At 42.7% G+C, this 13,793-nt stretch overlaps 1 protein-coding gene across 2 annotated transcripts in view; it reads right to left on the bottom strand.

Annotated features, from left to right (window-relative positions):
* DCDC2 (doublecortin domain containing 2) overlaps positions 1-13,348 on the bottom strand; it is a 196,994-nt gene extending 183,646 nt beyond the window's left edge. Inside the window, exons 1-3 of one of the 2 annotated variants that reach the window (XM_017505253.2) lie at positions 13,163-13,348; positions 11,399-11,788; positions 7,037-7,091 (exon numbers count right to left, since the gene is read on the bottom strand). In XM_017505253.2, the coding sequence (XP_017360742.1) occupies positions 7,037-7,091; positions 11,399-11,691 (348 nt within the window). In that variant the 5' untranslated portion in view covers positions 11,692-11,788; positions 13,163-13,348. Of the gene's footprint in view, positions 1-7,036; positions 7,092-11,398; positions 12,080-13,162 lie in introns of those variants that run through there. The other variant, XM_017505252.2, reaches the window with a different exon arrangement.
* Positions 13,349-13,793: the final 445 nt, after the last annotated feature.

Below are 13,793 nucleotides of genomic sequence, written 5' to 3'. Positions count from 1 at the left end.
AAAAAAAAAAAAAAAAAAAAAATTATTTTTACTGCTGACCCTGAGAACATGAATTCACAGAAACAGGAGGAAGGAAAAAAGAAAGAAGTCATCAAAAAGCATACTCTCGGGCTGGAGCCTGAATTGGCACATAAGACAAAATATTCTTAAGAATGGTGAAGTATAACATCATTTAGAGTTGTTGACACTCCTACATGACTTACAAAATCCACTCTACAAACCACTGATAAATTTCACACCACATAGGTCAGGCATGCTGGCTCATGCCTTATAATCCCTGCACTTTGGGAGGCTGAGGTGTGTGGATCACCTGAGGTAGAGAGTTCAATACCAGCCTTGCCAATATGACAAACCCTGTCTCTACTAAAAATACAAATTTAGCCAGGTGTGGTGACAGGCACCTGTAATCCCAGATACTGGGGAAACTGAGGCATGGAGAATCACTTAAAATGGGAGGTGGAGGTTGCAGTGAGTTGAGATCGCACCATTGCACTCCAGCCTGGGTAACAGAGTGAGACTCTGTCTCAAAAAAAATAAAAAATAAAAAATAATTACCACACACCAACTTGTATGAGTGGGGTATTCTTGTGGCCATCAGTGAAAGGATTTCATCGCTGGGTAGATGGGGCCTTAAAGAGACACAAACTGTAAGAGAACAAGAGAATCCATAACTCAACCAATACTTCAGAAGTGGAAACTCAGAAGAAGAGGTGGGCATGAGATAATAATACCTGTGGAATTCTCAGAAATCTTGGGAAAAAAAGACTAAGCAATGGAGAGTCAAGCCTATTTATCCTGATCATAAGACAGGGACAGCCCCGGCTATTATTCAGGTTACAATGAGTAGACCAGGTGTTTATAACTTTAGGAAAACAGGAAATACTTACCAGGAATCAAGTGTTTATTACTCTTCAAAAAGTAGTGCCATTATACTCTGACTTATTATCAATAATAAAGTTGAAAAGCTATTTAGCCCCCAAAATATAGCTCTTGAATCAAAGAAATCTGCCTTATACCATGTTCTACAAAAAAGACCAACATTGGTAGAGTTAAAATCAAGGGATACCACAGCAGGAAGGCTAAAGATTAGTAAGCTCCATGGACAGCAACCAAGAGCTTAGTTCCCGGCTAACAACCACAGTGCCTGGCACATAACAGGCACACATTAAACATAGTTGGCCCTCCATATGCATGAGTTCTGCACCCACAGATTCAACCAACCACAGACCAAGAAGAAAGAAAAAGAAGAAAAACTTAACATTTTTAAATGACATAAAAACAACATAGTATAACAGCTATTTACAAAGCATTTACATTGTAGTAGTTATTATTAGTAACCTAGAGATGATTTAGAGTATAGGGCAGATGTGCATAGGTTATACGCAAATACGATGACATTTTATGTAAAGACTCGAGGATCCTTGGATTTTGGTATCCTCAGGGGGTACTGGAACCAATCCCCAGACTGAGTATAGTGAAGAATGGCTATATTTGTTGCGCGAATAGCATTCATTCAGTATAGCTGCAAATTATCCTACGGGGGTGATAAATGCATCAAACAAAGATTTAACTACAACTAAGTTTACCCCTGAAACAAAATCTAAATAGATGGTGGCAATAAAGGCTTTTAAATTACTTGAGACGTCTACCCATTATGTGAAAATCAGAATGACCAGGCATGTGCAAGGCAAATGGACATCTACCTAAATTGACCCATAAGGAACATCAAAATCATGGCAAATTTAAGCAATTCCCAGCCTTGAGTACGGTGGGTACTATACAGGATCAGCAGACCTCCTAGAGACTAAAATCTAATACACAACTCTGACACGTACGTGAAATCCTAATCAGAAGCCTAATAGGAACAAGCCTGCTGTCTGACAAAATTAGACATGGGGACTTGGTGTAGCAAGTGCCAATACTTAATCTACAAAATGACAGTGAGAAAGAGGCAGGAGGGTTTGTAGGTTTCTAGGGTTTGGGGTCTCACTGCAGGACTCTGAAGAGCTAAGGGAAACAGAGATCAGTTTTAGATTGGTTTCTGTTTTACAGGTGAAAGTGAAAGAATCAGGGATTAACCAGGTTTTATATGAGGTACAGGAAGTTTAACCAGTAAAGACGTCAGTAAAAGATGGGACTAACAAAGTCAGTCTGAGAGCATCAGCAGTAAGAAAGCAATAATCACTCCAACAGGAGATCCTTGTGGCATTTTACAGCCCTGTGCCACCACGGGAGAAACAATGTTTCCTGTTACTTTTACAGTTGGCTTTAAATGTGTCTATCCTCTAACCTGGTTAGTAGCAAGGTGACCTTTTTCCCTTTTCCATCCAAGCTGATTTTCACTCTTTCTTCTACAGACTGATTTTTGACTCTTTTACAGATATAAGTATTAAATAATACCCTCTTAATCAAATTGTACAAAGAGACCTTCTCAAAACTAAAAGAAGGTCCAAGAGACATAAGACAAAAAATGAAAGAGTCTATTATATTTTAAACCATTTCAAAGTGGCTGACCCACAACCCTAATCCAGCCATTACTCACTCGGTCCTCTGAGCACACCTCCAGCACAGCCACCTGCCACTAGGTAATCACAGCCGGTTTTCTTCTCTGTCTTTTCTCCTACACGCTGAACTCCCTAAAGAGTAAGAGCAGTGAAGTATCCATTTTATGCCTAGTGCCTAGCACAATTCCCAGCCCACCGTAAGTGCTCCGAAGTCAGGTGCCTCCTCCTCCCCTCTGTGTAATGTGCACCAAAACTCCTCACACAGTAAAACAGATTTGTATTCCAAATATCTATTTAAGAATGTCATTAATTCCACCTTGGATGGTTATGGAAAAAAGAATGTCATTATTTGAAAGACTCACGACACGGATGAGACATGAGGCACAGGAATGAACAGTAAGATCTACAATGCCAGGTCAAAGCGGAAGGACGCTTCCATTAGAGGCATCCACAAATGGCTTTGCTACAACACGACAAAGCCAGAGGCACTTGAACTAGATGGCTCAACGCAAACTTTGGTTCAACATCTCTCGTACCACATACTAAATTGCATCACTTAGTACGTGGTACTAGAGATGTTCATCTGTCTTTTCCGCAAAACTATAAATTCCTGGAGGTGAGAGGTCACGCATGTCTTGTTCGTTTTGCTCACTCTGCCAACTGCATTGTGTTGGCATTCAATAACGTGGAAGCAAAGAGGACAAGGTAGAGAAACAAGAAGAAAGGACGCAGAAATCACATTCAGTAAAGCAAAAGGGTAGGGGCAACAGTAAGTGCTGGTAAAGGCATCACACATGCAGAACCAGAGGTCCCCACTGCATGGGGACAGAGGACTCCCACGGGCAGCCTAAGGTGAAAAGGAAAGAAAGGAGCCAGTGAATCAGCTTAGAACATGGAAGACAGGATGAGATGTGCAACTGGACTGAGAGGAGAAAGAGGAGGAAGCAAAGAGAGGATTGAGAAGTCATAAATACAAGGAGCTGAGTTACCAAGGCCAGAAGCTAAGAGAATCATCTTCATGAAATCCACCAATGACGCAGGGAACGTGGGAAGAAAAATGAAAATATAGCTAAACAAAATACTGAGGAGCAGAAAAAAGAGTACAAGGGCAATCGAGGAGATCTGTGTATTCAGATACCAGTAAAAGCAGGACCTGTGTGTGGAGAGACAGGAATAGGCTGCTCTGGGGGACCCTGACTCCGCGGCAGGTACAAACAACCCGAGTCACCTTATTCCTCCTTCTTTCTTCTTCTCTCTCTTTATTGCCCCTGCCTCCACCCATTACTTCCTGCTGTGCAAAGTGTTCACCAGATAGGACCCTATGCTTCTTTTGGGTCAGGTCCACTACAGTTCTGCCTTTCCCTGACCCCATGAGGAGGCCGTAAACAGGAAGCCGAATAGCACTGGCTGTCCCTTCAGTGTCTCTTCAAAGATGAGCCTCATGGAACAAGCAAGCAGTGACACAAACCACAAAAGAATTTCCAATGTCGAGGTGACATGCACATTCTAGTTACCATGACTTGCGGTCAGTAAGCAGGTGCCATCTTGTCTAAATTATTAACTACATAAGAACTTCAGATTGTACCATGGTCTTGGGTGAGCTGCTCTGTGAAAAGAGAAGGAATAACTCCCAGCACTCACTGAAAGGGTGTCCCAGCCACAGTGGGTAGGACCCAGTGCCACACACTCTACATGATCCCAGTGAAATGCAAAGGACTTTCCCTGAAAATGCACTTGGAATAATCAGAATTAGCATGTTTTAGGCAACCAGGAAAACTGAATTGTGTATATTGGGGTGGTGGCTTTTATTATACAGGCTCATCACTGAAAATCAAACTCTTTGAAATTGCCTCAGATTTGAGGAAAATGCCTCCCATTTTAGCAAAAAAGTTATTTTACTCATCCCTCATAATGACACATTTTTGAATATTTTTGTGCTACCCCGGCACTGAAACTTCCCCTTGAAATGACTCTTAACCCTCCAATTTCATGGAGTATTCATGTTCTAAATCCAAGTTATTCAAAAATAATTCCCTATTGATCTTCCTTTATAGATCATCATACTCCAAAGAATGTTGGTCCTCAACAGCACTTAACAAGATGTGAAATCTTTTCTCAATACATTCATGTTGAAAGGAAATACCCCACCTAAGATTTTTAATGAGCTATAATTTTTGTGAAATGCCAGTGTTCTACGAAGTATGTTCTCAAAGTTTGAGCATAGATCATCCTCCAACTTATCAACTTGTTGAACTCCAAAAGTTTGATTATAAATCCATTGTGAGAAAGAGAAAGGTAGTTTCCCACACTAAAAATCACACACACTATAGTCTCAGGGTAAATTCCAACTAAACTCATTTTTACTTACGCTTTACCTAAAACAGCAGTAAAAATACCATAGAATCCACAGTCCAAGTGATATTTCCGCAAGAAAAATGCTTTCGCCGGTTCCTTTAGAGAGGCCAAGAACCCCAAAACCTTCCTTTCAGCCAATGAAAGTAGGGGCTCTCTTGGTCAAGGTAGACTTCGAAGGGTGAAGGTCATGGTGTGAACTTTGGGGAGGAAGGTGTCTCCAGACTGGGCATGTGCAGTGAAAAGTGAACACTCTGCTTGTCCAGACCTGGAGGAAAGGTTAGGATGGCAGGGCACCGTGGGAGAGAGGACTCCAGCAAACGAGTGGGAAAGCAGGATGTGGGTGCACGGAGGTGCGGGAAAGAGCATGGACCAGCAGCTTCTCACCACCTTCCCATCTCCTTTGCATTTCACAAATCCTTCAACTTGTCTCTTTTCATCTCCTTTAGAAGGGTTTGTGGGTAAGGACTCAGAAGAAATGAAAGGCCACAGCACAGCAGCCAGTGGAAAGAAGTAAGGGGGAGGGAGTCATAGTAGGAAGCAGGATGAAAGAGAGGCAGTCTTTTACGTGGAGAAAGGACGTCGGTTTTTCACAGGTAAGACGTGCATCCATAAATAAGGATCTTGTATGCTGGCTCCTGCGTAAGTGCAAAGTAAAGAGAAACCATGGCCGCTGTCCCCGGAGGGAAAAAAAAGCCAATTAAATGAACTGGAGTTTTTGTGAATGTTTCTGTTATTAAAGATAATATTTTAAGAAAAAATGTAGTTTTGATAAATCTATTGCACACCTGTTGCCTTGTACTAGGGATAATGTCTTCAGCAAGACACTGGCATCCAGAGTGCATATACGGTGCTCACATTTTTTAGGAATTCACACATCTCAAATCCTATTGCAGAAGTCCAGGTGCCATCACCAATTTCATGCAAGGCAGCATACTTTAAACAGGTGTGTATCCTTTCAACAGAATCATACCCAGAACAAATTCACAAAACTGTCCTTTATTACTACTTGAGACAGATCATCTGGTGGTCATTCTTGAGCTATATTGTAGGCACAACCTGAAAAACGTATACCTTTGTCTACTTTAAGTTACAAAGCCTATCACTTTCATGACTAATCAATTTGATGCCCTGAAAATCAAAAATACACACCAAAGTATTATGTTGAATGATATCTGGGAAAGTATCTCTTTCCACAGATTCTTTGCATGTGGAGTATAACCTCATCTTCTCCAAGCACAGCACAAGTAGAGTTTTTTCTTATGCAATATGCTTTCTAGAGGGACCTATTAGGCACAAACATGATGTGAGAGGAAATGGTGGGAGTTGAGGAGAGTCCCTCTGGGGCTCTGGACTATAAGTGAGAAACATTACTTTTCCTGTTGGTCAGTTCTTCATTGGCAAAACCTACCCATTGGAAGCACTTGTTTATTTGGGGTCCGAATGGGAAGACTGGCTGTCTGGACTGGTGAACAGAGAGAGGCCCCTTTTGGACCTAACTACAATTTTCCCTGTCTCAGCCTGTGGCCTCAACTTTGTTTTTAATCTTTTTTCCCCCCACAAACTAAAGAATACATCCTACAGAATACCTAAAAACTCCATCAGGGTTTCAGAAGCTATATGGAACGTGGTATTCCGAATATTTCACAAGCTCCTTTTCTAACCTTCACATAAGCTTTCACTAACTATGCTCAACGTGTACTTTGATAGAAGTTAAAACACGGTGTTTTCCTGACATCACAAGCGTCCAACATGAAATCTACTCATCTCCTTTGAAAGCCTCAGAGCAGTCAGCGTGATCCTGGCTATTTCCAACACTAAGTTATCACAGGCACGTTAGGATGAGGATACAGCTTTGGTAAAGATTCATCTAACAATGCTCAGACTCTTCTCATTTGACAGGGAAACTTCCCATGGATTTCCATCAGAGAACATGTAGCTAGAAAATGAGAAAAATATTTTGTGTCTAATCTTGACATATCCTGCACATCTTAGGACACCTACTCAGTCTTTTCATTTCTGACAATGATCCAAAGAAAGAATTACCTTTGCCTTAAAACATATAATGTCCCATTTCTTTACATTAGAGAACTCATCAAAGTAGAATGTTGTCCAGATCTCTAAGACACACCACAAAAAACTATTATTTATTTGAATCTTCAAAATAATATTTGCATTACCTCTGTATTAACAACCTCCATTGGTCTTTTCTTGATTTCTCCTATGTCCAAGTAACTGGGGAAAAAACAAACAAACAATACAGGTTGCTTTTATAGACTTTAAGTCAGTAATTTGTTTTAAAAAATAATTTAAAAATATAGCAACTGATAGGAAACACTCAACCTTAAGGCAAAAACAAACAGCTACTAATTAAAAGCAATTACAATAGTAAAAACTGATTGCAGTGTCACCAACCGGAGCTGACTTATATCTACCCTAAACTTCAAGAGAAGGAAAGTCTTAGAAATACATATATCTGTTAGGAAACATTTTTCCCTCTTAATAATTAGCTGCTTACTGTATACAATATATTTCTAATTCTTACAGATCTGATGTTTAAAAAGACAGGCTTATATGCAAAGCTTCTTAACTGTTCCATTAAACACGGGCTTTAGGTCAAAGGAAGTACTGGTACCATGCATTAGGGTAACAACTAGGAAAGGCTGAGAAATTATTTTCTCCATGAGAGCAACTTAATGATTAAAAAAAAAAAAAAAAAAAAAGCTCAGTCATGTGGGATGACTTTGGTAACTGGTTCAGCTAAGAAACGGATGGGTGGACTAGTTAACCTCTGGGGACCCCTATTATTCCATCACTATTTGCTCTATACATTAACTAGTGATCACTCTTTGCTTGTCACATAAGCACAACCTGAAAATTGTATACCTTTGTCCACTTTACATATAATATCACTGTGATGTGGTTCCAAATTCAAGTGGTCCCTAAAGTGTGCTTCAAATATAAAATGTGATAAACATTTTAATATTAAAAAGTATGACTCTAACATTTAATTTATAATGATAGATCAATCCTTTACCCCAACTACTATAATTGCCAACTTGTCCCAAAAAGCTTATGTTAGAATTAATTTGGGCTATTGAAATGTTTTTATTGTTGTTGTTTGCCTTTTGGGATAATATAATTTAATTAATTGATCTCTAGAAATTATCATACATTGCCCCTGTGTAAAAGTAGTCATATTTTTAAAATAGTGCAAACATTCTGTGTTAGCAATAAAATGGGTCTTTTGTGGACCTGCAGGGGCTGATTTTTGAAATAATACCAAAATATTCTGTCATGTGCAGGAAAGTAATTTCAGATCTACAAGATTAATGGTGCAGAGTCAACTTCTAACAATGCACAGGGAACATCTTGGAAAAAATAATCTCTACAATTCTCTGCTGTAAAATAAAGGTTTTTAGTGTATGGTCTAACATTTGAAATAAATAAAATCAAGGTTTAATAGCTATCTGATGTTTAGTTAATGTTTCAAAAATATTAGAAAAATCTAAGTGAAAGCAACTCAAGCCTCAATTTGATCAGTTCCATTTGAAAAAGATGTTGCTGTCTTTCCCAACATCATTTAGGATCTAAATGGAAGCCCATGAATTATCCTCAATATCATTTGGGCTTTATTTTGTTTTGACAGTTGCTCCATTCGATACATAAACTTAGAAGTGCTAAGTTTCAAATATATTCAGCATTCAAGTATTCTTGGCTTCTGTCATTATAACCATAGATGCTATTTCTTTAACACAAATAAAACTGTCATCTGTCAGCATGGAAACCTAACCATGGACACTGTCACAGCAAATTCAGTTTTTTTGTGTATGAACTAAAAGCAAAAATAACAAGCAAATGTCTTCGAGAGATTCAAGTGTACCTTCTATTTGGTGTGGAACTGTATCTTTTTTTTTTTTTAAATCTTGTGAGTTGGTAGGACCAAATAAACAAAAGAACATGAATTATAAAAGTGAGTCTACAATTTTCAGCTGTTCAGAGATTCTGAACCAGACTTTCATTTCCATGAAATTGCTTTATATGGAAATATTTAATAAAAAATAAAGTATGTAGCAAAAGAAACTGGTCATGGAGATGTCTTACATTTATATAACACTTTGATGTTTACAAAACACATTCACATCCGGAGCATTTACCTTTTATCACAGCTCTGTGAGGTACAAATCGTTATGTACCTTTTCTGTATTAGGAAACTGGCTAGCTGAGTCAAGTGACTTGCCCAAGGACACAGGGCTAATCAACAACTCAGTCTTCAGTCTCCTGGTTTTCTTTTAAGCACATAGTTTCATTTAGCTCTTTTTTATGAAGTTTAACAAAGCATGCTTAAGAAGCGTCAGGGAAGGGAAAAATAAATCCAAATATATCCCTCCCTTTCCATTAAAAGAATGCCTGACATAACAAAAAGTATAATAGAATACCTAGAACTCAATTTAAACAAATACAGGAGAGCAAGGATTATATTCAAGAATTTTAGTGATATTTTGAAAACCATTTCTATGAAGTTAAAAAAAATTTATTTGAATTTTAATTATTTATTTATTTACTTATTTTTAAGATGGGGTTTCACCATGATGGCCAGACTGGTCTTGAACTCCTGACCTCAGGTGATCCACCCACCTCGGCCTCCCAAAGTGCTAGGATTACAGGCATGAGCCACCATGCCTGGCCTGAATTTTAATTATTAATAATTCAATAATGCTTATGAATTCATAAGCTTAGACTTATGGTCAAGACTTTTTGCTATCCTGAGGCCCAAGATGAATTTCAATTAAAATGTTCTATTAAATTATGGAATATAGTTACCATATGATCCAGCAATTTCACTCTTAGGTATACACAAAAGAGAAATGAAAACTTGTACACAAATATTAACAGATGTATTATTCATAATAGCCAAAATGTGAAACCACCCAAATATACATCAACTGATGAATAGGTAAGCATTAATATAAAATACGGTATACCCAAATAATGGAATGTTATTCAACAATAAAAAGTATGAAGTACTGATGCATGCAACAACATGGATTGACATTGAAAATATTATAGTCAGTGAAATAAGCCAGGCATAAAGGCCACATATTGTATGATTTCATTTATATGATACGTCCAGAATAGACAAATCCATAGATTCAGAAAATAGATTAGTGGTTACCAGATGACAGGAGAAAGAGGAAATTGGGAGGTATAAATTTTTTGGTGGGAGGGGTGGAAATGAACTACAATTAGTTGGTGGCGATGGTTGTACAACTCTAAATACACTGAAAACAACTGAAATGGTTGGATTTTATGCTGTGAGAAATATATCTCAATAAAGCTGTAAAAAAATGGAATATAAAATTCTACCTGTCCGACAATGCCCACCCCAACCAACTCTCAACTCACAATTCCTGTCTAACTTTATGTTTCTAATTACATATATCCCTTTATACCTTGCATGAAAAATGTTAGCTCCTAAACACAAGGTGTCATGTCTTCATCATTTTTGTTCCCCAGAGTTGACGGTTTCTTGATTCACTGAACACTTACTGTGAGTGAGCTCCCTTCCAAGAGCTGGAGAGAAGGACCCCTGCCCCTGAAGGTCTAATCACATTGCTGGACACAGTCGACACATACAGTCAACCAATAAACTCTTCCTGCATTATGCTAACAGCACAAACATGCAGTGGGTGGGAGCAGGGTCACAAAAGTGAGTGTTGTCAATTCTAGTAGAATGAAAGGTTGAAAGAATTTAAACAGTATGGGAAATGCAGAGCAATTATCTCCTCTGCTGGCAATATAGTGTCCAACACTTGGAAGTGATTTTTTAAAAGAAATGTTTATTTTAGCCGGGCGCGGTGGCTCAAGCCTGTAATCCACGCACTTTGGGAGGCCGAGGTGGGTGGATCACGAGGTCAAGAGATCGAGACCATCCTGGTCAACATGGTGAAACCCCGTCTCTACTAAAAATACAAAAAATCAGCTGGGCATGGTGGCACGTGCCTGTAATCCCAGCTACTCAGGAGGCTGAGGCAGGAGAATTGCCTGAACCCAGGAGACGGAGGTTGCGGTGAGCCGAGATTGCGCCATTGCACTCCAGCCTGGGTAACAAGAGCGAGACTCCGTCTCAAAAAAAAAAAAAAAAAAAAAAGATTATTTCAATTAAAAGGATGGAGTTCCAGGGGGAAAAAGCGCGCGGGGGGCGGGGCGGGGGGGAAGAGGAAAGAAGAAGCTGAACAGAAATTGCAAAACTATCAGTTTGGTCACTAACCTTTTCAAGGACAGTTTTTTAAAAGATTCCTCTTGCTTATACACAAATTTTAAGTTGGCTCCTACTGCTACCCAACTGAAATTCCTTCTCCAGCAGCAGTGCTAACACCTGCCCCCCAATTGCAACCAGAGTTTTCAGAGGCATCAATCACACTAAGCAGTCACAGCCCCTAGACCACTGAGGCGTGGTGGGGCAGAGGTCTGCGTCCCCTCACAGCGACCCCACACGGTCGGGCACCCGAAACGGAGGGCGGTGGGGGAGACCGACTCACTTGAGTTTCTTGAAGGCTTCCCGGCCTCCAGCCACGTAGTTGCCCCCGCTCTGGATCTGGTCTAGCTTCCGGATGCGGTGGCCGGTCCGCGGGGTGTAGATGTTCCGGACCGCCCCGAAGGGCGCCTGCACGCCGCCAGTCACCTCCTGGAGGAAGACGTCGAAGCTGGACACCTTCTTCTCATGGATGACAACGCGGCGCCCCGCGAAGAAGGGGTCCCCGTTGCGGTACACCAGCACGCTCTTGACCACGGGCTGAGACAGGTGGCTGGACCTGGCGCCGCTGCCGCTCATCTTCCCCGCTCGCCGCTCGCTCGCCCGCCCGCCCGCCGAGGGGTGGCGCCTCCGCTGCCCCGGAGGCCTCAGCGCACCCAGGGCGCGGGATCGCCTGCTGAAACGAACGAGAAACTGACGAATCCACAGGTGGAAGAGAAGTAACGGCCGTGCGCCGGGCGTCCACCCCGCGGAGACTCTCGGAGCTGCAGGACTCGGGGTAGACGTTCAAGTTTTTCACCGTGGCGCGCACGACCAATCAGCGTTCGCAGTGTGCACCGCACCTGCTGTTTCTCCTGCCACCGGCAGAATCCAGGTGGACCGCCTCGGAGCAGGTGCAGGAACGGGAGCCGCGCGGGGGCTTCCCACAGGCTCGCCGAGTGAGGGCAGAAGGAGAGAGGAGGACACACACACACACACACACACACCAATTTCTTACGTCATATCTGTGCTACTCTTTCCAAACAGCTTAATTTTTCTTTTCCCTCATCTTGTATCCTTACCCCTCAATCTCCTGCTTGCTCCCAAAAGAAAGCAATTAAGTTCCTGGCTGTACTTGTCCAGTTTTTTTTTGTTTGTTTTGTTTTTTGTCGGAAAATAATGTCTAAAGCGCATTGAGAGGGACGTGGGGCAAAGCCACGCTCCGTGGCTTACACCTGCAAATTCCAGTACTTTGAGAGGCCGAGGCGGGAGGACTGCCTGAGACCAGGAGCTCTGCACCAGCCTGGGAAACACTGGGGAACCTCCGTCTCTACAACGATCCGCCTGTGATCGCTTGAGGCAGGAGTTTGAGACCAACCTGACCCCGTCTCTATAATTAAAAAATAAAATAAAAAAAAAGTAGGTGGGCATGGTGTGCCCCTGTGGACCCTGGTATAGCAGAGGCTGAGGCAGGAGGATCACTGGAGCTCAGGAGGTCGAGGCTGCAGTAAGCTATGATTTTGTCAGTGCACTCCAGCCTGGGAGAAACAGCAAGACTGTGTCTCAGCAAAAAAAATTATATATGTATACACATGTATGTATGTGTGTATGTATATATAGAGAGAGAGTGGAGGTGTAGTAACTCATGTCTATAATCCCAGCACTTTGGGAAACTGAGGCAGGAGGCCGACTTGGGCCCAGGAGTTTGAGAGCAACCTGAGCAACACAGTAAGACTCCATAAGGAAGGAAGGAAGGAAGGAAGGAAGGAAGGAAGGAAGGAAGGAGAAAGGAGGGAGGGAGGGAAGGAGGAAGGAAGGAAGGAAGGAAGGAAGGAAGGAAGGAAGGAAGGAAGGAAGGAAGGAGGGAGGAAAGAAGGAATTTGAGTGAATGAATGAATGAATAAGAAACAGAGCGAAGACTCGCGTGTCTAGGACCCCTACCCGCCTCCCCGCTGAGGAGCGCCGCCCGGCGGCTAAGCTCCCGTGCCTGTCGCGTGAGCACAGCAGGCAGCACGCCAGCAGGGCCCTGGCTGGTGGGCGGCCGGGAGGTGCCCTCTGCGATGGTACCTACCGACACTGGCGCGCTAGCCAGGGGAGGGGGCTCGGGCGGCGGCCGCGCGGGGTGGGGGAGGGCTGGGCGCAGCGGCTCGGTAGCACCGCGGGGACCTCAGCGGAGGCCGCGCTGCGCGTGGCTCACGCCGCTCCTCCAGCGGCTGTTACCTCTGCGGGCCTAGCTCACCCGGGGGAAAGGAGTTGTTATTTCCCGCCGTTTCCATAGAAACCGCAGCCTCGCGCCGGGAGCGAGTCGGTGAACCAGGCCTGGCTTGCGCCCGGCGCCCCGGGATATGCTGGCTGCGTGGGGCAGAGGCGCAAGAACAGGGGTTTGGGGGAAGAGGGAGAAACGGGTGACATTATCGTGCACTCATTCAATAAATGGACGCCTCCTGTGTGCCAGGCGCTGTGCTAGAAGCTGGGGCCACGGCACCCAGGAGGAAAACCTACAAAACATTGGCCGACCCTGTGCCAAGCTTTACGCCAGGGCCGGATTTTTCGCTGCGGCAAGAAGGCTGGAAAGGAAAGGCTTTTTGCTGACACAAGAAGCCTGAATGATTGGCTGTCCAACAGCCCACATCCGCGCTGTTTGTGCAGATCACCTGTCTCAGGAATAACGGGATAGGACTTGTGAGAATACTGAGAGCCCC

This window comes from Cebus imitator, unplaced genomic scaffold (genome assembly GCF_001604975.1).
Source record: "Cebus imitator isolate Cc_AM_T3 unplaced genomic scaffold, Cebus_imitator-1.0 Scaffold335, whole genome shotgun sequence".
NCBI lineage: Eukaryota > Metazoa > Chordata > Mammalia > Primates > Cebidae > Cebus > Cebus imitator.
Note: the sequence above shows the minus strand (reverse complement) of the source record. Positions and strands in the feature narration are given on the sequence as shown.